This window comes from Suncus etruscus, chromosome 5, assembly GCF_024139225.1.
Source record: "Suncus etruscus isolate mSunEtr1 chromosome 5, mSunEtr1.pri.cur, whole genome shotgun sequence".
Classification (NCBI taxonomy): Eukaryota; Metazoa; Chordata; class Mammalia; order Eulipotyphla; family Soricidae; genus Suncus; species Suncus etruscus.
Window position 1 is genome coordinate 68,503,270 of NC_064852.1, and position 22,736 is coordinate 68,526,005.

The 22,736-nt window shown below is 34.8% G+C and overlaps 1 protein-coding gene across 1 annotated transcript in view; it reads left to right on the plus strand.

Annotated features, from left to right (window-relative positions):
• CNTNAP5 (contactin associated protein family member 5) overlaps positions 1-22,736 on the plus strand; it is a 939,273-nt gene that overhangs the window by 505,648 nt on the left and 410,889 nt on the right. Inside the window, exons 9-10 of the mRNA XM_049773789.1 lie at positions 3,564-3,713; positions 6,563-6,734. Of these exons, the coding sequence (XP_049629746.1) occupies positions 3,564-3,713; positions 6,563-6,734 (322 nt within the window). The remainder of the gene's footprint in view (positions 1-3,563; positions 3,714-6,562; positions 6,735-22,736) is intronic.

Below are 22,736 nucleotides of genomic sequence, written 5' to 3' on the forward strand. Positions count from 1 at the left end.
TGGTACAAGACAAGGCTGTCTGCTCTCACCACTCCTCTTCAACATAGTACTAGAAGTTCTTGCTATAGCGATCAGGCAGGAAAAGATATCAAGTGAATCAGATAGGAAATGAAGAAGTCAAGTTCTCATTGTTTGCAGCCGACATGAAACTCTTACTTAGAAAACCCTAAAGACTCTACCAAAAAACTTTTAGAAACAATAGACTCAAAGAGCAAAGTGGCAGGCTACAAAATTAACACACAGAAATCAATAGCCTTATTATTCACCAATAATGATAGGGAAGAGAAGGAAGTCAAGAAGGCAATCCCATTCACAATAGTGCCACAAAAACTCAAATATCTTGGAGTCAACTTACCCAAAGATGTGAAGGACCTATACAAAGAAAACTATAAAGCCCTGCTCCAAGAAATAAGAGAGGAAACACGGAAATGGAAACAAATACCCTGCTCATCATTAAAATGGCAATACTCCCCAAAGCATTATACAGATTTAATGTGATCCCCTTAAATATACCCATGACATTCTTCAAAGAAGTGGATCAAACAGTTAAAAGTTCATCTGGAACAATAAACACCCTCAAATAGCTAAAGCACTTCTAGGAAAAAGGAGTATGGGAGGCATTACTTTCCCCAACTTTAAACTGTACTACAAAGCAATAGTTATCAAAACACCATGGGTTTGGAATAAAGACAGACCCTCAGATCAGTGGAATAGGCTTGAGTTCTCAGACATTGTCCCCCAACATACAATTACCTAATTTTTGACAAAGGAGCAAGAAATCCTAAGTGGAGCAGGGAAAATTTCTTCAACAAGTGGTGCTGGCAGAACTGGTTAGCCACTTGCAAAAAAAGCGAACATAGACCCCCAGTTAACATCATGTATGAAGGCAAAATCCAAATGAATTAAAGACCTTGATATCAGACCTGATACCATAAACAAAACAACACAAACATACTAAACTGTGCTTATTTTGGTTTTTATTAGCAGAATAACTTACAAAGTAAGTGGTAGAAAGAAGACTGTTAGAAGGCAAAATGCAGGTCAGCTCTATTTCCCTGGGTATCTGTTCCCACTTCACCTTCTCTAAACTAGTCTTGTTTTTTTCTATGCTCCACCACCTTTCTTATCTGAAGCTTCCAGAACAGTAGTTTTAATGCAGTCTGCATAATTGATTCTCTGGGAATCTTTAAAACTTGTAAGAACTGTTGCTACCCACAAAGTCTGCCTTAATTAACCTGGTGTGGGGCTCAGGGACCTGTCTCCTCCAAGGCTCCCAGGCGATCCCTTTGTGTGGTCAGCATCAAGGACAAGTGTTCCAATAATCCTCCTCTGATGAGCTGAGCTTTCTTACAGGCTCCCCTGCAGGGACTAGGGACCATAGAGGAAAAGATCAAAAGAGATCAACTCCAAAGAAGACAAAAAATAAAAGAAAGGAAAGGATAAAAAGAAAATTAACAACCTTGAAAAGCCTCAGTAAGTGATAATTTTAGACAGAAACAGGGATAGTGATGTAGAAAGAAATGGGGCTCACTCTGACCACACCCTTCTCTTAGTTCAATTTCATCTGCAAAATGACAAGAAGAGGTATCTCCAATGATATGGATATCTCATACATTGAATTAGTTACTAATTTCCTTCAAGTCCAGTGTTCCTTTGTTTGCAAATGCAGTCTAATATGCTATGCAAATACATTTCAATTAGTATGCATATCAAAGTAAGAGGAAGTGTGACCTGCAGCTGGCTTGCCCCACAATTATCCCTGACAAAAGTCAAGTGTTCTCCAAGCAACACCTGACAGAGCCTCTACCTCATTAGCAGATTACCTGTTTCTGGGACCCCAAATCCTGGCCTTTGAAATTCAGGCCACTAGGAAGAACAGACTCTCTCCTAGCAGATGTTCAGGGTTGCAGTAAAGACTAGCAGTGAAGAAACTGGCTGGAAATGCAAGAGGTTCCCATACATCTGGGTTGTTGTGAGCAGATGGGGTATGTTGCCCTGGGCAATGTAGCTGGGCCCCCTACCTGAGACAGTATTTCTCTGTACATGCCCATACAGCTGAAGATAGGTACCTTTGGTAGTTGTTCTGGGAAGCTCTGTTGACCTGACTCTGATTTCTACCTAGTTAGTTTCTTTTGGATTTCTTTAGTCAGCTCTACAAAACCTGATTTTTGCTCCAGAAATAATTAATTAATTAATTAATTAATACTTTGCTCAGTACTTTTGCTGAGACTTACCACCCTTCATTATGTCCTTTATGCTCTATTTCAGGTTCTATTTTGACTCCTCTCAACTCTCATCAACTGAAACCTACAGCTGTTGATAGGTTATTCATAAGCTTCATAGTCTTCTTGGATACCTTCGTTCTTAATCAGAGATTTCTGTTCATGATGCATATTACAAGCCCCTATCTAGCTCTAAAAAATGTGCATGCCAGGGATCCCATTTTCATGAATTCTGATCGAATTGAGTGAAGTACTCGCCAGAGTTACTTGTCAAAGAACCAACAGTTTTGAAAGTCTTCCTTTAACCTAATATATGCATGATTGAATACTCTTATCTTCCTATTATTCTCTCAGGTTTCTCCTTCCAAATTCCTCATTCTTAGTGGTTCTCTATATCATGGAACTTACAAAAAAAGAAGTAAATTTTTATTCATTTTCTAGTTTTATTTCTACACTGTCACTGCCTCTTCTGAGACATCTTTTTTTGTTTGTTTGTTTTAATAATATCTTTATTTAAGGAGCATGGTTACAGACATTTTTGTAGTTGGGTTTCAGTCATTAAAAGAATAACCCCCTTTTAGATCTTCATGAATTTTATACCAAGGATATGATGGGGGCTTGGGGAAAGAAAAGAAATGAATTAACTTTTGGTAATATTCATTACACACTAATTATTCTAGGAATATTATTTCTGGATGTTAGCAGTTCTGGCTAGTTCTGCTAACACTGTAAAGATTAAGTATTATAATATGTACAGATGAATTATCATCTATCTTCTATCATCAATAATAAAGACTTTACTTATTTATTTTAAAATAAATATATACATTGAATGAGTCTGTTATTTTTCTAAAGGAGAGTGCCTTACCTGGCACCTCTTTGAAATCTAAGCTTCTTTCCTCTACTTTTGTTTTTAAATTCAGCTTATATTTTTATTAAAGACTGTAAGTTGTAGAAGTATGTGAGAAAATCTAACTTGTTTCAAAGCCCTAAGGTGTTTTGTTTTAATCTTAACTCTGGATATCCATTTCAGTAGATCAAGTAATATGGTCCATTTTCTTGGGTTTATTGTACATGCATATTTGTGTTTTAACATTTTGGTTGAAAAATAAAACTTATTAGAAGTTATTCAGCAATGTTTATATATGAAAATAACATAATTAAGTGGTAAAAAGAAAAATATGACTCTAGTTAAACAGCTGGGTTTGAATTAAACAAAGTGAAGAATTGGTAGAGCTCAGAGGAAGCACTTGGACCACAAAAGGAAGAGGAAATAAGCCCCTTTCTACAAACCTTCCAAATCAATCATCCTTACACTTGCCCTTCCTGTTTCTTTTGCAGGCAGCAACTTGAATGATGGCTTGTGGCATTCAGTTAGTATCAACGCAAGAAGAAACCGCATCACCCTCACTCTAGATAATGATGCAGCTTCCCCGGCTCAGGACACTCCCCGGGTGCATATTTATTCTGGAAATAGCTACTACTTTGGAGGTAAAATCACTGGCTTTAGAGGTTCAAAATAAAGCTGGGAGGGATAAATGCAGTTGGCAAGTATTTGACTATTATTTTTCTTCTCCTATTAAACCACTTTCTGTCATGCACTTGTACCCATATGTACATGTACATGTACATACATCTACAGAGGCATCCACCCCCAAACTCAAAATAATTAGAAGCAAACTCTCACAGCTGTGGAAATATAAATTATCTAGGTCAGTGCTGAGGAAAAAGTACTTTAGCTCTAAGAGCTGGTGTTATATAATATACAAAGGAGATATTTTTGTAGCCATGCCAAACTTTGTAATTGTATTCAAAAGGAGAAATTCAGCTAAAAACTTGGATAAAGTGTACCAATAGTCAGCAATACCTGCAAGCAGAAAAATTTAGGTAGTAAGGCACAACCAATATGCTCAGTCTTCTAGACCATTTCTCTGCCATTCACTCTTTTGATTCCTCCTGTTTTCTTATCATAGTCCTGAAGGCCATGCCTAGAGTATCAACTTAAATTGTTAAATTAAATAACCAAGAGTTTGTTTTACCACATAAAGCAGTTGACATTATTGTCTTGATGGTAGATGAGTCTATAGAGCTTTCCCAATGGCAAAAGTAAAACAAAAAGCAAACTGGTTAAGATGTATATTATATGACAATTATCTGACTATATTGTTTTAGATTCAACTATCTTTTAATTTGGATTTTCATAGGTATCCTTTTATTAAAAAGTCTAATGCCTAGTTTCATGGTCAGGAAGTTATTTTATAGAAGGAATACCCAGAGTATAAATGAAAACTGTCTATCCTTGAGCAAGACATGTAGGGTCTTTGAGCTTTTCTCATCAAGGTCAGTGGCAAGTAAATAAGGTTTTCTGAGAGTTTGATGAGACAAAAGTTTTAATAAATAGCAAAGTGCTTCTTAAGGCAGGAATAGACAAATAACTTCAATTTTTTGTAAAGATGGACCTGTGCTATAACTAGTTTATTGTTTTTAATTTTGGCAAATTGAAAAGAAATTTTATTTAAAATTATTAAGTATAATTGATTAACTAGAATTTTTAAACTTCTGACCTTATACCAATGATATATAGTTGGGATTTTCAATATAAAATGAATTGTGTGCATGTCCATATATATAGATAGATAGATAGATAGATAGATATAGATATAGATATAGATATAGATATATAGATATATCTGGAGGAGATGATCTGGGAAAGTGTGTTCAATGATAACTTTATAATTTGAATTTAAGGACCATATAGGGTCTTTGTCATCCCTCAATTCTTTTCCTTACTTGTGCAAATCTCATAAAGAATAAAACACTGTATTTATAAATATTTCATGTGCATTACTTAATGTAATGTAAGTGACAGTAATTTTTCAAAGTGGGTAATAGTATCTCCATTAGAAAATAAGTACTAATGATATGATATAATTTTTGTATGTAGTACAACCAGGTTTCATCCTCCTAGATTTTTATTCTCCATAGCCCACTAGTGGAAGCAAAAGAATGTTAGTAAATGTAGCATGAACTATCTGTGGATGCAGAAGATTTATCTCACAAGCTGTTTAATTTTGCATCATGTGCAATGCATCATCAACACCCAAAAGTAGCCTTATTTTATTCCTAGGGGAAATGGTGCTGAATAATTATGGTACATGAGCATTTGAAATGTCTTATAGGCATAATGGCTCCCCTCTACAAGCTGAAGAAGTGTTCTTAGAAGTTGGTCTTAAGGGGTATTGGATTTAGTGGATGAAGATTTACCTATTGTTTGAACAGTGTTTAAACAAACTCCCCACAAGTAGCCTATACACTTAAGGAAAGTGAAAAATGAGTTTGAGTAATAATAGTCAACTTACATAAATTCTCTCTGCAGCTTCAATTAGAAGTTGTAGTATCTCTCTTCATTTTATAGTCTGTCTGTAAGCTGTTAACCAGCTGCTGAGCTTTAGCCCAGCAGTGCCTGTCTATTAGAAATGGCTGAAATAATTCCCTATTATTTATGGGTTATTGCTATGTTTTCAAGCTTGCATTCCCATATGTTCTGAACCTATTAAAACCATCAGGATGGAGTTTATAAAGAGCACAAGCACTCATATACCTACATTGCTCTCTACTCATCTTAATGAGAAGTGGATGTGTCCTGGTTGCAAGCTATGCTAAATTAGTGTAGTGTTTTTTTTTTTAAAGAGCACTATTTAAAACGGTATAGTGTTAACCATTTGCATATGCTATATCCATGTTCTAACTATGTGCATTTAAACTCTTAGATTCTTTAGTATTAGTTGCTGTTCTGCACATCGTTTAAAAATTCCAGTTACATTCCTGAGTATACCTTTCACAGGAGCTAGGTTTCTTAATGCTAACAATTAGCTAGATAATTACTTTGATGTCATTCTTACTCAAAACATAATTCCTTTTGAAAGTGTAATTCAGAATTGAATCATGCAATTAGAACAGTCTTTCAAGAAAGAACTGAAATTCTCAAGGATTTCTAATATGCTGCTTCCTTATAAAGTATATCAGGTTATAAAAAAATGACAAGTAACTTACCATAGGAAAAACAAAACAAAACATAAAACATAGGAATTAGATAAATGTTATACTATTCCTATTTCTTTTAACACATTTCACTTGGGATTCTGTACAATGATTGAGTATGCCTCATTTTGTACTAAATCTGTCTCCTTTCTGAGATTGCTAGGATTTACAATAAAAATGCATACACTGCTGTGAATGAAAAAGCACCGAAATAATTAGACCTCAAGGTCTTCTGTCAATAGGTCACCAAAGCAATGACTGATCATTTCAGTATTCCTTTTTTTTTCTCTGTCCCACAGGGTGCCCTGACAATCTCACCGATTCCCAATGTTTAAATCCCATTAAGGCTTTCCAAGGCTGCATGAGACTCATCTTTATTGATAACCAGCCCAAGGACCTCATTTCAGTTCAGCAAGGTTCCCTGGGGAATTTTAGTGATTTACACATTGATCTGTGTAGCATCAAAGACAGGTAATTATGTCTCTTCTCTCTGATTTCCCTTCCCCCTTCCCATTCTCACTGTTTTCAATATGAGTTTCTTTAAGCAAAATTCTAAACCACTGACATTAGCCACATTAGACATAATTGAGTCATCTAATGGAAAATATTTCAGAAAGGATTTCAGGCCCAGAGAAAAATGGTTTAAATTAGTTGAGTCTCTCTTCTTGTTGACTTGCAGTAAATGGGATATGCAAATTAAATCAAAATACAAATTTGTGAAAGGATTAAAATTTTATGCATAAACAACATTTGATTACCCTAGAGTTAAGAGTAAAGCAAAAATGGGAGAATTACTTCGTTCCTCAACCATTTTATTCTTCATTGCTGTTAAGTATCATTTCTAACAGAGCAGATGAGCACTGAGCCCTCCAGGAATCCCTCAGCAGAAATCTTTGCAGTACCCAAGAGTACAGTGTATCCCTGGGTAGTTGAACTTGGCTCTCATTACCTCTGACCCATTGTTTCTTTAACCCAAAGGAAACTAGATCCCTGAACAGAGAGAATCAGCACTTTATTCTGCAGACCACAAATCTAACAGCAGTTCAATTTTTCTTCATTTCTTCTGGGCTTTGACTCCTTTTATATTAAATGTTTCCAGATTCAACAATGCATAGTAGAAAGTTAAGGAGAGTCATATCTGCTCATTGAATAGAAAGGTTAATTTTCTATCTCATATTTCTTTCCTACTGCATTGCATCTTTGCATTCTTTCCATTATTTTTCACTACAGTAAAAAATGTTGTAAATGGGAGAATAAAATTATTATTTGTCTATGTGTGTACCATATGATTTCTGCTATTTTTCATAGAGAATAAACTAGCATTACAGTAAAGCACACTAGAAGTTTGGAAAGTACATCCTTTGTGGAGCTTATGAAGTGGTCATCTTAGTTTTGACTAGGAGAATGAAATTAAGAAAGATTTTTTTTCCTAACAGTGACTTTGAAATGAATAATAAAACACAGAAAAATTTTTCTAGTGGAGGGTGTTTGTGTAGAATGATTTTACTGAAGGTAATAGATAATATGGCATAGAAATTCGAATATTTCAAGATTTGTAAGCATTTCATCAACTCAGAAGACCTATTTTTAGTTTAGGTCTTTGATATTAACACATATTTTACAAGTGATGTTATGTAATTATCTAGTTTAAAAATTATTTTTCTTGTAGCATATGATATATAATTAATGTTGTCTCAGTCTCAATAAAATTCACTGTGGTGGAACCAATGGTATATATCAATGGAATATGGTGAAAAGTGCAGGCCAGAATTAATCATAAAAAGCTTGCTTGTTCACTTGTAGAATTTAGTTCTAGTTTTAGGATAGAATTAATTAGTTATTTAGTCTTATTTGCTTTGTTAATATAAGAGTATTCAGGAAAAATTATGAGGGCTGGACTATAAGAAAATCATCCAAGGGCCAAAGAGATAGTACAGGAGGGTATGTGCTACTGTTACATGCAATTGACCTGGGTTAAAGCCTCTGAGCTCACTAGGCATTTTATCTGAGTGCAGAGCCAGGCTCAAACTAATTCCTAAGCACTATCAGGTGTGACCCAAACACAAACAAAATAACAAATGACATAATGAAACAAAACAGAAAATCAGCCAAATGCTGAAAAGATGCGTTCTTGACTCCAGAGGAACAATTATATAAACCTAACAAGCATCTTTATTGAGAGGCACAGGGGTCATTATTTATGCAGCTCTAATATTCACAATGATCAACACAATTTGGTGAAATTTATACGTATATAAAAATCACAGAAATGTCCTGGGCCTTCTGCTTTTTTATTATTTTCATATTTTGTAATTTGACCAACTGTATAATTGAGTAATAAAATGTTGCTCTATTAAAATGTGCTACATTGGAGATCTTGGAATTAAAGATTCTACACAGAATGCTTGTGATCCCTCTAGTCTTCTTAACAAGAAGGAGGAAGCATTAGCTTTTTCCGTTGGCTTGGCCTTCTGCATAGTATAGATCAATAGTGGGAACATTTATCAATGGGGATATCTTATGATACTTTAATTTCTAATCAAGGAAGCTCTCATTATTTTTGATTACATGAATGTCATTGCTATCTACAATGCATCATTACTTCTGCGTAATTGTAGTTTGGATAATTGCATTACATACAATTATTTGGGTTAATTATGTAATAAGGGATTGTATTTAGTTTAGTGGGCACATGAAATGTTTTTCTTGATTTACTGGTATCCGTAACAGAAAAAAAGGTTAAAAGGATTTGTGTAATTAATTATTTCTAAATTAATATTTTACTTTGTTGAGAACTTGTAAGAGAAACGGGTAATTTATGAGTATATGAATTTCTATTTTGCAGGGAAGACACACCAGCTGGTACTTAGGAATTACACCTGGTTCAGTCCTTGAGATCACTTGTTGCCAGGGTTTGAATTTAGATCTCCAGCCTACAAATTATGTGCTCTAGTCTGTTGAGCTATCTCTCTGGACTTGAAAAATATGCTGCTGGCTATGTGCTCAGAAATTGCTCCTGGCATGGAACACTGGGGGATTGAACCGTGGTTTGTTTTAGGCTTGCACTTGTAAGGCAGATGCCCTACCACTTATGCCACCGCTCTGGCCCCAAAATATACTGATTTTTATAGATTTGTTTGGATATTTCTGATACTGAAGTCAAACTCAGAGTCTCATTCCTGGAAGGCAAATCCTCAACCTACCTTTGAGCTATATGCCAAAGTGTAAATTAACACCTGTTTAATTTATGGACTTGAGGAGTCTTTATCTTAAAGGAGTCTTCTTCTTGGGTATGGAATCAAGGTGCTGTTTAAGAGATTATGGTGAAGAAAATTTGATTTTTCCCCATAGAAAACTGGACTCAGAGTCTTATTATACCAGCTCCCAGTTTCCCCTCCCTTTTTGTAGACTATAGAGACCCAAGTATACATTCTCTTCACTCAGTTTTTGCCCTGACCCATCCCTCCTATCCAACCAAAGCTTTAAGTTTATCTGGCAATATAATTGGGCCTATTCTTTCCAGCTTTCCCTCCTACTTTTCATTCTGGGTTAGTGCTCACATTAAAGGGCTCTTATTTGGGACCAGAGCAATGGTGCAGTGGTAGGGCATTTGTGTTGTATGCAGCTGTTCTAGGATGGACCGTGGTTCAATCCCCTGGCATCTATATGGTCCTCTGAGCCAGGAGCAATTTCTGAGTGCATAATCAGGAGTAACTCCTAAGAGTCACCGGGTATGGTCCAAAAACCATTAAAAATGGGGGTCTATTTGAAGGATTGGAACAATAGCAAAGCTGGTAGGGAATTGCCTTGCACAGTCAACCCAAGTTTGATCCCTGGCATCCCACATATCCCCTGAGTGATTTATGAGCACTGCTAAGTATGCCTCCTCCTCCAAAAAAGAAAAGGCTCTTATTTGAGAAAACTAGATTCAGGAAAACCAAGTTTCCCAAGTCTGCTGACCAACCAGTGCAATTTCAACTACACTTGGCATGATATCTTAAAATAAAAAAACTGAGAGTTTCTGTATTTTAGGCACTAAGAGAATATAAAGTAACCCTTAACATATTAATGTTGCATTTTTTTTTACCAAATCCAGAATAATTGCACAATGAATAGAGCTCTAGACTTGCTACAAGACTGTTGACTCAGGTTCAGTCACTAAGACTACATACTGTTACTGGCCACTGCCAAGAGTGATTTCTAAAGACCACCAAGTTTATCCTCACATAAAAGAGAACAAATAAATATGCTTCCCACAGGAATAAAGAAGAACATTGTACAAATTTCTGTGCTTTCCTTTTCTGTAAACTGGAAGTGTGTTGCAAATAAAAATACCCATATGCCAGACTTCCTAGTGATTAGTCCCAGGCCTGAATGGGAAGAGATGATGGATATGTGAACATATTTCAGGTGGAACCAGATACCATTCCCAATTTATATCATGTACTTTTGTAATCTACCTAATCTCTTCTCTAATAAAAAATACAACCATCATCATTTCTCTGTGGACTAAATATCTAAGCTTATATTCTCCATATAGAAAACTCCTATTTTGAGAAGCTAAACGTATTCCTCATATTTCCTCTTTTTTCTTTTTTTGTTTGTTTGTTTTTGGGCCATACCCAGTGATGCTCAGGGGTTACTCCTGTCTATGTACTCAGAAATTGGCCCTGGCTTGGGGGACCATATGGATGCCGGGGGATTGAACCGCAATCTGTCCTAGCTTAGCATGTGTAAGGAAAATGCTCTACCACCTGCACCACCACTCCGGCCCTATATTTCCTCATTATTGAACCAAGCATATTATACTCTGAATTATCACACAGCAAAATCACCTTCAATATATATTTCATTATGTAAACATCTGTTTATCATACTTCTCCCATTCAGTCTTAAAATATGTATTCTGTGAATGAAGTAGTAGTAATATTCATTTACTTGAATAAGATTTAGTTAGGTTTATAGGTATCATAGCACATAGTACATTAATGTCTACACTATTAGCAAAGGGGAAACTAATACATTGATATGTATATCAACTTCCACATGGTCTCCAGATTGAAGTTGCAGTCCAAAATTTAATGGTGCCTGTGCCATCTTCCTTGATACAGACATTTCAATTATTGTTTCTGTATTTATCTTTAAATATGTAAGCATTTCTGCTAAAAATATTTACAGAATATATAAATACACCTAATTATTCATAAACTTTAGATACTAACAAGAATCTAATGAAAGTCTATGTGTGGGGAATTTGAAATGTTATCTAATGACATATTGTGTCTGATGAAAATAAAATGACTCAATTCCAGTAGTTCAAGTCAAAAACTGACTTTACAAGAATGTGTGGTAAGATGGAACAATAGTCCTGTCAGTAGAGCATTTGCTTTGCATATGGCCATCTCAGTTTTGGTTTTCAGCATTGCTGTCAGAAGTAATTCCTGTGTGCATTAGTTAAGAGCCATGAGTAGCCACTGAGTATCCTAGGGTGTGGCTCCAAAATAAACAAGTACAAGAGACAAGAGATAAAGGATCCAGTGAACTAATTTCAGTACTGGCAGTTCAAAACTTCTTAGCAGAATTAACATATCACTGAATATGTTCTAAGAATGTGTAAAATAGAATATATAAGATATGAGAGCCAATTTAGAAGACCAAACTGATTTTGATGAGTCAGCTTTATGGGTGAGGTGGAAATCACACAGGTAAATTTATTCATTCAAGTATTGGTCCTAGTAAATTTGAGTTGTATAGAGATTAATTTCTAGTGCAGTATTTACCAGCTTGAAATATAACAAATATTATGTAAGTTTCCATATTTTTATTTTTGCAAAACCAGTATTAACAAACTGTCTTTGCATGGAGAATAAATGAGAATTGGCAAAGTCAAGTGTTCAATTGCAAGAGTAGTATATCACAGATATTTATTAAATGTCTAACATATTAGTTTCTACATCTCAACATTTGTGAACTCATGTTAATGTCAAGGACAGCAGCATAGATCTTCCTTTGAATTCTCTCAGTCTCTCCCATAACCAAAATTTAGAATTGAGTCTATATAAACAGGTATCAGATGGACTCTCAAACAAACGTGCTCCATTTATTTAGAACAGCTGCACTTGTAACCAACTACCACCTACTAGTTAGGAAAATATAAATTTGGGTTCCAAAATTGCATTCTACAGATGTTTCTAAAAAAATTCTTTTTTTGTTTTTGGGTCACACCCAGTGATGCTCAGGGATAACTCCTGAGTATGTGCTCAGAAATCACTCCTGGCTTGGGGGATCAGATGGGACACTGGGGATAGAACTGACGTTGGTCCTGGGTCAGCCATGGGCAAGGCATACACCCTACTGCTCTTGTGCTACTGCTCTGACTTTAGATATTCCTAAAATATTTATGCTCAGGACACAGCTATAGTGTGAACACAACATAATGCATTGAACACAGAACTTCAGGTGGTTCTGAATTCCAGATTCATGCTTATACAGATCTAATGTGTATAAACCTGGGGATGGATTTCCCAAGCTTTTAGTTTGAACTATCTCAAAAGATTTTTTGGTGATTGTTTTTGTTTGTTTGTTTGTTTCTTCAATTTAATTTATAGAAGAAGATAGTTTATATTTCTTACGAGTTTTTTATGGAGTTTCAAGGTTCATATTGAATTCATATCTTGAAATCACTGTCCCAAAGTCTTCAAAATCTAGAAGCTATTGGACTTCCTCTATTCTGTATAGGTGATATAGGTTTAGGCTGCTGTGCAATTATCCTCTTGAATGGCATCCAGTGAAGTCTCTGGAAACTTGCAGGAGCTCTGTTTTAATGACCTTCTCTAAAGGGATAACTACATTGCTCAAATGGACAACTTGGAGGGTTTAATCAAGGTTCCCAAAGTTGCTTTTCCTATTAATTCTTTATAAGAATAAGATCAAGAAATATTCCCCACTTCCATGAAAATACACTATCTTTAAGCCATCAACTTCCTCCAAGGGGCCAGAACAATAGAAAGTGGACTGGACTCTTGTATTTCATGTATCAAATCTGGGTTTATTTTTGGTACTACATATGGTCCTCTGAGTTTCACTAGGAGTGATTTGTAAACATAAAGCCAGGAGTAAGCTCTGAGTGATGCCTTGTATGGTCCAAAGACAAACTAACAACAACAACCAAACAAACAAACAAACCAAAGGTGATTTTGAATTGCACTCAAGGCTACAATAACTCTAGAATGGGAGAGAGACAGCATGTCACACTTCCAAGTACACTGGGTTACCTGAATTCTTTCTCCACATTTTCCAAACATGTTTCTTCCCTGCTTCCATGACAACATAATGCGTAGATATATGAAATAATTTAGGTTCCCAACTATTCCTGAGGACCTGAAAGAGATTGTGGTTTTTCAGAACAGCTGAAGCTACAAAAAATATGACTGATGTTTAGTTGTTATAGGACAGTGGACTTGCCGGTACCACTCGCTTAAAGTCTTCGTTAAATATTATTCTTCCAGAGATATCTCAAATAATGATGTCTCAAATAATGAAAGTCATTTTATCTATAAAAATTTTCTAAGACCCTTTATAAAGTGTGAATGGGATCATTTTAACCTTGTCCCTTACTGCCCATAAAATATTTCTGCATTCATGTGACCCATTTCCTATATAGGGAAGGATAGTCATAGAAAAAAGCCTTTATGAATCATCTAGTATTGTTTTGCATAGAAGGGAAAGAAAGTTTTATAGACAGTGACAAAACCAGTAATGAAAACAGGGCTCTGTTCCTTGTCTTTGCTGTTGCATCTCCTGGAAAACATTTTTTTTTCTAATTCTTTCTAAAATTAAATAATTTGATAATTCTACCAAGTGAATCACATGTGGTACATTGCTTTAAATTTCTTGTAGCCAAAAAGCTATGAAGTATAGCATCTTACTCAATAATCATTTCCCTTTTCTCTAACATACATTTAAGAAAAGCATCTGTTAAACTTTCTGGTCAAGTGTCTTACCTTCCTGATTTAGAGTCTGGAGTGTTGTAAACAGTGAGAGTGAAGCGACATTATTTAGGTTAACCTTTCATCAACAGATGCATGCTAAAAATCCACCATGTGTGTGGGAATGTGTTAAAAACAGTATTTAATATAAAAATATTGCATTACATGATAACACACAGATTTTAGTTCTTCTCTAAATGAAAGCTTTTACAGTTTGTGCCAGAAAAGTCTTTGGAATGGCAATGCCTACACAATCAGAATTTCTAACTCTAAAGTGAGAAATTGTACAATATGGTTTTCTCCTTTAAATTATGAGATGGGGCCAACATGAAAGCAAATACCCTTCTGCTGTTTGTGTTTATCATTTTGAGTAAGATCTTCATATAAAATCATTGTTTATCTATCTACTGGGATAAATTGATGTTATTGAACTAATAGTTGTTTAGTTACATTCTCACAATATTGTTTTATTTTATTTTCTCTACACTCTTGCAAGTTATATGAAGTGTGACTTCCAGGTCAGCAGCAACACTGTCACCTGCAATTTGTTGGAGAAATGTTTTTATAGTATGCTTCATAATATTCTCTTCCACATTTGGATTTGAGAATAACTGGCTTGATCCATTATAGACATTTTAAGACTAAGAACACCAATGCTTATAGAAATTCAGAAAGCTGACAAAAAACAAAGCATTTGAGGATCAAAGAGATAGCACAGGAAATAATACACTTGCCAGGCATGCAGAGGACCCCATTTTTCCTCTGGCAGCATATTTATAAATGGAGCACTGCCAGGAATGATCATGGAACAAAGATTCAGAAGTGAACAGTAATAACAGAAGACTGTGTCCCCAAGCAACATAAATATTAATTTAATACTTTTTAGAATTAATATTCATGTCCAGAATTTTGTGAGTTTGTTTGTATAAACCTGGAGAGTCTATAGCCAAAGTGTCAGAAAAGAAAAGAGAAATAGGTATGGTAACCTGAACAATTCAGAGTATTATTTATAATGAATGTAAAGTGGGTACAACAATTAAGGAAGCCCAGGAGAGGAGTTTTCAGAAGAGTGGGAAGCATAACTCTTGTGATGAGCAGCACTGAACATTTGTATACTAATGTGGGGAAGCCTTTAATGGCAGACCAGATGAAAGGAACATTTAAATTAATACAATGTTGAAATTTCTAGCAAACTTTTTAGCAAATAAAACAGTTTAACTATGAGTAAGGGAAACACTAATGTATGTCAAAGTATTGTTTGCTGAGTACCAGGACATCTATAAGTAGATGTGTGTTGGTGAAGTTGTGTGTGTACTACTGCTATTCTTTTACTCTGTGGTAAAGGAAAATCAACTCTATGGTGTTGGCAATAGTATTGGTTCTTTAAAAAATTAATTGAGCACTTATGTAACTTGTATTCAATCACATAATCACTATATGACAAGATCTAAGAAAAAAACTAAGAAAAATGACAGAAGAGACACTGCTTATCATTGGCTTTGCTACTCATTGAAAGTTTGGGATCATCCAACATTACTTCAACAGGATAATAAAGTAGAAAATGATGTGTTCCTGTTGCAGTCAAATAATGAATTGGGTTGTATTAATGCAGAAAAAGAGTGATGCTCATATAAGCCACTGCAATGGCCATAGTTAGTTATCATCACTGTATCATGTCCTCATAACTTTCAGATAAGTATATTAAGGAGACTCAGAGAGACTTAGAATCATCACCTAGAGTTCAAGCCGCCATGCAAATTGTTTTCAGTCATACAAAGAACACCCCCTTCATCAGTGCAGCATTCCCACCACCAATGCATCCTATCTCCCTCCTCCCCAACCTTCTGCCTGTATTTGAGACAGGCATTTACTTCTACTCATTAACATTGTCATGGTCGTTGTTAGTGTAGTTATTTTTCTAACTGCACTCACAACTCTTTGTGGTAAGTTTCATATCATGAGCCAGTCATTCTGGCCCTCATCTCTGGGAATTATAACAATAATGTCTTTTGTTTTTCTTAAGACCCACAGATCAATAAGATTATTTTGTGTCTCGCTCTTTCTCTTTACACAAAAATTAACTATTTCCATGTAAATCCATGTACAGGAAAATTTCATGACTTCATCTCGAAAACTGCATGATATTCCATTGTGTATGTGTACCACAGTTTCTTTAGCCATTCATTTGTTAAAGGGCATCTTGGTTGTTTCCAGAGTCAGGCTACTGGAAATAGCATTGCAATGAATATGTGAGAAAGGGATTTTTGTATTGCATTTTTGTGTTTCTAGGGTATATCCTAGGAGTGGTATAGCTGGATCATATGGGAGCTCAATTTCCAGTTTCTTGAGGAATATTTATATTGTTTTATATAAGGACTGGAATAAGTGCATTTCCACCAGCAGTGAATGAGAGTTCCTATCTCCACATATCCCCTCCAGCACTGATTATACTTGTTCTTTGTGATGTGTGCCAGTCTCTATGGCATGAGATGGTACCTCATTGTTTTTTTTGCATATCCCTGATGATTAGTCATATGGAGTATTTTTTATGTGCCTTTAGGCCATTTGTATTTTTTCTTTGACAAAGTGTCTGTTCATTTCTTCTCCCTATTTTTTTGATGGGGTTAGATTTTTTTTTTCTTTTTAAATTCTATCAGTAACTTGTGTATTTTCAATATTAGCCCCTTGTCTGATGTGTATTGGATGAATGGTTTCTTCCATTCTGTGGGTGGTTTTTGTATCCTAGGGAATATTTCCTTTGATGTACTGAAGTTTCTCAGCTTAATATAGTCCAATTTGTTTATCTCTGCGTCCACTCAGAGAGTGCTGTTTCCTCCTTAAAGATGACTTTAGTCTCATTGTCCTGTAATTATTTACCTACCTGTTCTATATACCTTAAGGGTTTGGGTCTGATATTCAGGTCCTTAATCCATTTGGATTTGACCTTTGTGCATAGTGTTGGGTGGAGGTCTGAGGTTTTTTTTTTTTTTTTTTTTGTTATTTTGTTTTTTTGCAAGTGGCTGAGCAGTTTTGCCAACACCACTTGTTGAAGAACCTTTGCTTGCTCCACTTTTTATTTCTTGCTGCTTTATCAAAGATAAATTATATGTCTGGGAAACTTTCTCTGAATACTCAAGTCTATTGCGCTGATCTGAGGGTCTGTCTTTAATCTAATATCATGTTGTTTTAATTACTATAGTATTGTAATACAATTTAAAGTTGAGGAAAGTGATGCCCCCTTTTCGTCAGTGATTATTTTTCCAAATAAATTTCAAGAGTGTCCCACTATTTTGAAAGAATTTCATGGGTATTCTTAGAGGGATTGCATTAAATCTGAATAATACTTTGAGGAGTATTGACATTTTAATAATGTTAATCCTCCCAATTCAGAGCAGGGTATGTGCCTCCATTTTCTTGTGTCCTTTTTTACATCTTGAAGCAGAGTTTTGAAGTTTTCTTTGTATAGATCCTTCACATCATTAATTATGTTGACTGCAAGATATTCAAGTTTGTGTGATACTGATGTGAATGAGTTTTTTAATGTCCATTTATTCTCTATCATTATTGGTGTATAAGATATACCATTGATTTTGGCGTGCTAATTTTGTAGCCTGCCACTTTGCTAGATGAATTTATTTTTTTGTAGAAGCTTTTTGGTAAAGTCTTTTGGGTTTTCTAACTGTAGTATCATGTCATATGGAAATAGTGAGGGATTGACTTCTTCCTTTCCTGTCTGGATGCCATTAATAGCTTTTACTTGACTAATCACTTTGACAATAATTTCCAATGCTATGTTGAATAGAAGTGGTAGGAAAGGGCAACCATGTCTTGTACCAGGTTAGAGAGGAAGACTTTAAGCTTATCTTCATTGAGAATAATATTTGCAATTGGCTTGTGGTAGATGGCCTTGACTATATTGAGAAAAGTTTCTTGAATTCCCATTTTATGTGTTTTTATCAAGAATGGGTGTTGGATCTTATCAAATACTTTCTCCAAATCTATTGATATGATCACATTGTTTGTATTTCTTTTTGTTGATATGGTATATTATGTTAATTATTATATATATGTTAAAACATTCTTGCATTCCTGGAATAAAACCTACTTGGTCATGATGTATGACCGTCTTGATAAGGCATTGGATCCTTTTTGCTAGAATTTAGTTAAGTATTTTTGCATCTGTGTTCATCAGGGATATTAGTCTGTAATTTTCTTTTATTACAGTATCTCTGTCTGGTTTTGGCATCAAGTTGATGTTAGCTTTATAAAAAATATTTGGAAGTGTTCCTGATTTTTCAATTACATAAAAGAGCCTAAAAATGCTTGCTAGTAGTTCCTCTTGAAAGGTTTTAAAGAATTCATTAGTGAATCCATCTATGACTGGGCTTTTGTTTCTGAGAAAATTTTGATTATCATTTTAATTTCCTCAATGTTGATAGGACTGTTTAGCTATACTAGATCATCCTGGTTTGAAAGTGGAAGATTATGATTCCAAAAATTTATCCTTTTCTTCCAGGTTCTCATGTTTGTGGCATAGAGTTTCTCAAAGTAGTTTCTGATTAACCTTTAAATCTCTATAGTATCTGTAGTAATTTCCCCCTTTTTTATTTCTAATTTGATTTATTAATTTACTCTCTCTGTTTCTTTGTGAGCTTAGCTAGTGGTTTGTCAATCTTATTTATTTTTTCAAAGAACCAACTTTTGCTTTCATTGATCTTTCTGATTATTGTTTTGATTTCCAATTTATTGATTTTTGCTCTAGACTTTGTTATTTCCTTCTGATTATTTTTGGTTCCTTTTGTTGATCGTTTTCTAATTTTTTAAGCTGTGTCATTAAGCTTTTTATTTAAGCCACTTGGGCCTTTCTGATGTACCACTTTTGTTGTGTCCCATAAATTATGGTAATTTGTGTCTTCATTATCATTTGTTTTCAGGAATGTTTTGATATCCTTTTTGATTTCATCTCTGACCAACTGGTTGTTCAGTAGTGAGCTATTAAATTTCCATGTGTTAAAGTTTTTCCTCTCTGTCCCTCTGTAATTCACTTCTAATTTCAGTGCCATATTATCTGAGAAATTAGTCTGTAAAATTTCTATCTTTTTGACTTAATGGATATATGTTTTATGGGCCATCATGTGGTCTATCCTGAAGAATGTTACATGTGTATTAGAGAATAATGTGTTTCCAGTTATCTGTATATATATATATATTCTATATTATGTATATATAACATATAATATATGACATTTTTATGATATATACACTAGTCTACTTTATTCAATTTCTCTTTTCAGAGCTAGAATATTTTTTTAGATTTAAGCCTGGTTGACCTATCAAGGGGTGATGGGGCAGTGTTGAGGTCTCCCACAATTATTTTGTTGCTAAGATGTCTTCTTTCAGATTTGTCAACAATTGTTTTAAATGTTTTGCTGGTCCCTCATTGGGTGCATATATATTCAGAATTGTGATTTCTGCCTGTTGTACATATCCTTTGATTAGTACAACATGTCTATTTTTGTCCAATTTTAAGTTTTCTGAGTTTAAAGTTTGTGTCATCTGATTTTAATATGGCCATTCCAGCTTTTTAAGGAAGTTGTTTGCTTAGATAATTTTTATTTAACCTTTGACTTTGAGTCTATGTTTGTTGTGTTTCTTGTAGGCAGCAGAATGTTGGATTCAATTTTTTGATCCAATTTTCTATTCTGTTACCCTTAATAGGTACATTTAGTCCACTGAGGTTGAGAGAGCTAATTGTCATGGGATTTAGTGTCATCTTAGTGTAGAAATTTATTGTGTCTGTTGGTCTTTTTTGTCTTAAAGTAGAACTTTCTGTTTGCCTTTTAAGGCTGGTTTTGAGTCTTTAAAGTTTCTGAGCTGTTGTTTATCTGTGAAGCCATGTATACTTCCTTCAAACCTGAAGGTGAGTCTGACTGGGTGCAACATTCTACACGAAGCATTTATTTCATTGAGTTTTGTCACTATATCCCACCACTATGTTTTGGCCTTGAGAGTTTCTTGTGACAGGTTGCTGTAATCTTAAGGATGCTCCTTTGAATGTAATTTTTCATTTTGATCTTGCTATTTTTACTATTCTGTTTCTGTCTATGGGATTCATCATTGTGACTAGAATGTGTCTTGGGGTGCTTTTCTTTGGGTGTCTTCTAGATGATACTCTTTGGACATGCAGAATTTGTTTGCATGCAGTATTTTGCTCTGGAAATTTTTCTGCACAGATATTCTTGATTGTTGATTCTTTCTGCGGCTTTTCTTCCTGTTTCTCTGGCAATCCAATGATTCTTTTTTCTTTTGAGTTTATCAAAGACATCTATTTTCATCTGTTCATATTCTTTGAGTATTTTTTCATCATCTGATAATTTACTTTAAGGATCTTTCCAATTTCTTTACTTGTATGGAGTTTTCATGCATCTCATCTACCAGTTCACTGATTCTGTCCTCAGCTAATGATAGTCTGTGGAGAGGGTTTCCACTGGAGTTCAGTTTGTCTACTGAGTTTTTAAGACTTGTTTCAGTTTGGAGTTTTCTAATTTCTATATTCATATCCACTTTATTTTATTTGTGTTCCATTCAACTAGATCTGTGATTTCTTTGAGTTCTATGAAAACCCTCCATATTTATTCTCTAAACTTCTTATCTGAGAGGCAAACTAGGTGGTTGGCTGTTCTCGGGTCCTCATAACTGCCCTCTTCATTCTCTATGCATGGACTTGGCCTGCACTGTTTCCCCATTGTCCTTGTGTAGTGTTATTTTTTCTATGTGTAATTGTAGAGTTCATTGGCTAGAAGAGTGCATGGCCACAAGGAATCAGGAAGCCAAAAATGGAGGAATACAGAGGCTTTCTAAAAGCACCTCGGAGTCTGATACCACCCCTGTCAGTTGGGACAGCCTACCTGGATGGGGAGCCTTGATGGGGTTAATTTTGCTGGGGTCATCCTCAGATGCCTCATGTAGGGAATCAGGAAGCCAAAATGGAGGAATACAAAAACTTTTTAAAAACACCCAGCAGGATTTTGGTACCACCCTTGTGTGTCTGGAACAGCCTACCTGGCTGGGGAGCCTAAATGGAATTAAATTCACTGGGGTTGTTCTCAGCCACTTCATGCAGGGATTCAGGAAGGCTACAAAATGATTTTAGAGTGACTATCTTGAGAACATAATTTTGAGCTAATAAAGTAACTGATACATGTATTTATTTTATTTAGCCATTTAGATATTAAATATGAACTACTATACCATAAACTATCAGATATCTTTGAACATTGATAAGGAAAAAGATATAAATCTGGAATATGATATTGAAGTTAGTAAATTAATATAGTTCTGTTAGGTTACCAAACTTTCATGTCCTGTATTTTAAAGTAAGTGTTGATTGCTGTCTTGATAAAATTATATTTTTATATCAGCACAGTAGAAAGGATACAAAGGAGCTTTTGATTCACAGAAATCATTTCTTATAAAAACAAGGATAGTACTTAATTTTGTTGTAACATATGATGGTGAAACTCCTTGCCTACTGACTAGTTAACTGAAATATTGGTACTATAAACAAAGCTAGGATAATGAGCAGGATGAATTGTCCCAAGTGCTTCCAAAGATGAGGGATTCATTCCTAGTGCTAGAGTTATGAGGACCAGGGGAGATATGTACCTTCAGATAGCACTAACAAAATTTCTGTTAAAATCTGTTGCTGCTGGCATCATCTATTCCCAAAATATACTTGCTAGAATATTCAAATATGTTTTATAATACAAAAACCAAGGAAACCTTTTGATATTGATCAGGATAGTAGATTCTCCAATCATCTAACACATTGATAAAGGCTACTGTCTATTCTTAATTGTCTCAAAGAGCTTCTTTTTTTTGGTAGTGGGAGATGGTGGTAGGAACATACCCAGTGATGCTCTTAAAGTTCTGTGCTTGGTGGACTCTTGGCAGTGTTCAGGGAGTGAAGAGTGAATTCAGACTTTTTTTTATATGAAACATACTTCCTTGTCTTTAGAAATATGCCTCCATCCCAAAGAGGACTTATTTTTATATTAATATACATTGTCAAATTCAGTTTATCTCTATCCACATTAATGTATACTCATTGAACCACTGAGACAATACACCTACAAAATATTCTCAACCTTTTTCTAGTCTGAATGCTTTTATTGGGAGTCCATTGACAATCACTCTTTACAGATAGAGGTCAAGATAAAGGTGTTTAAATGGTTTCAAATCTGTAATAAAATGTCCTTATCTATTTCTATAGTGAATCCTAAATTTCAAGTGGTTTTTAGATTATTATTATCTTGAGTTAAGATACCTCAGAGAAAGTTCATAAAACTATAACTTAACTTCTCCTGTGACATAGCCTTTTCTTTTGAATGTTGAATTAAACCTACATCTCCCTGAATAATTATCATGGCGCACTACTCACTTTAATCATAACAATTACTTATGGGAATATTGGTATCCTTCATGG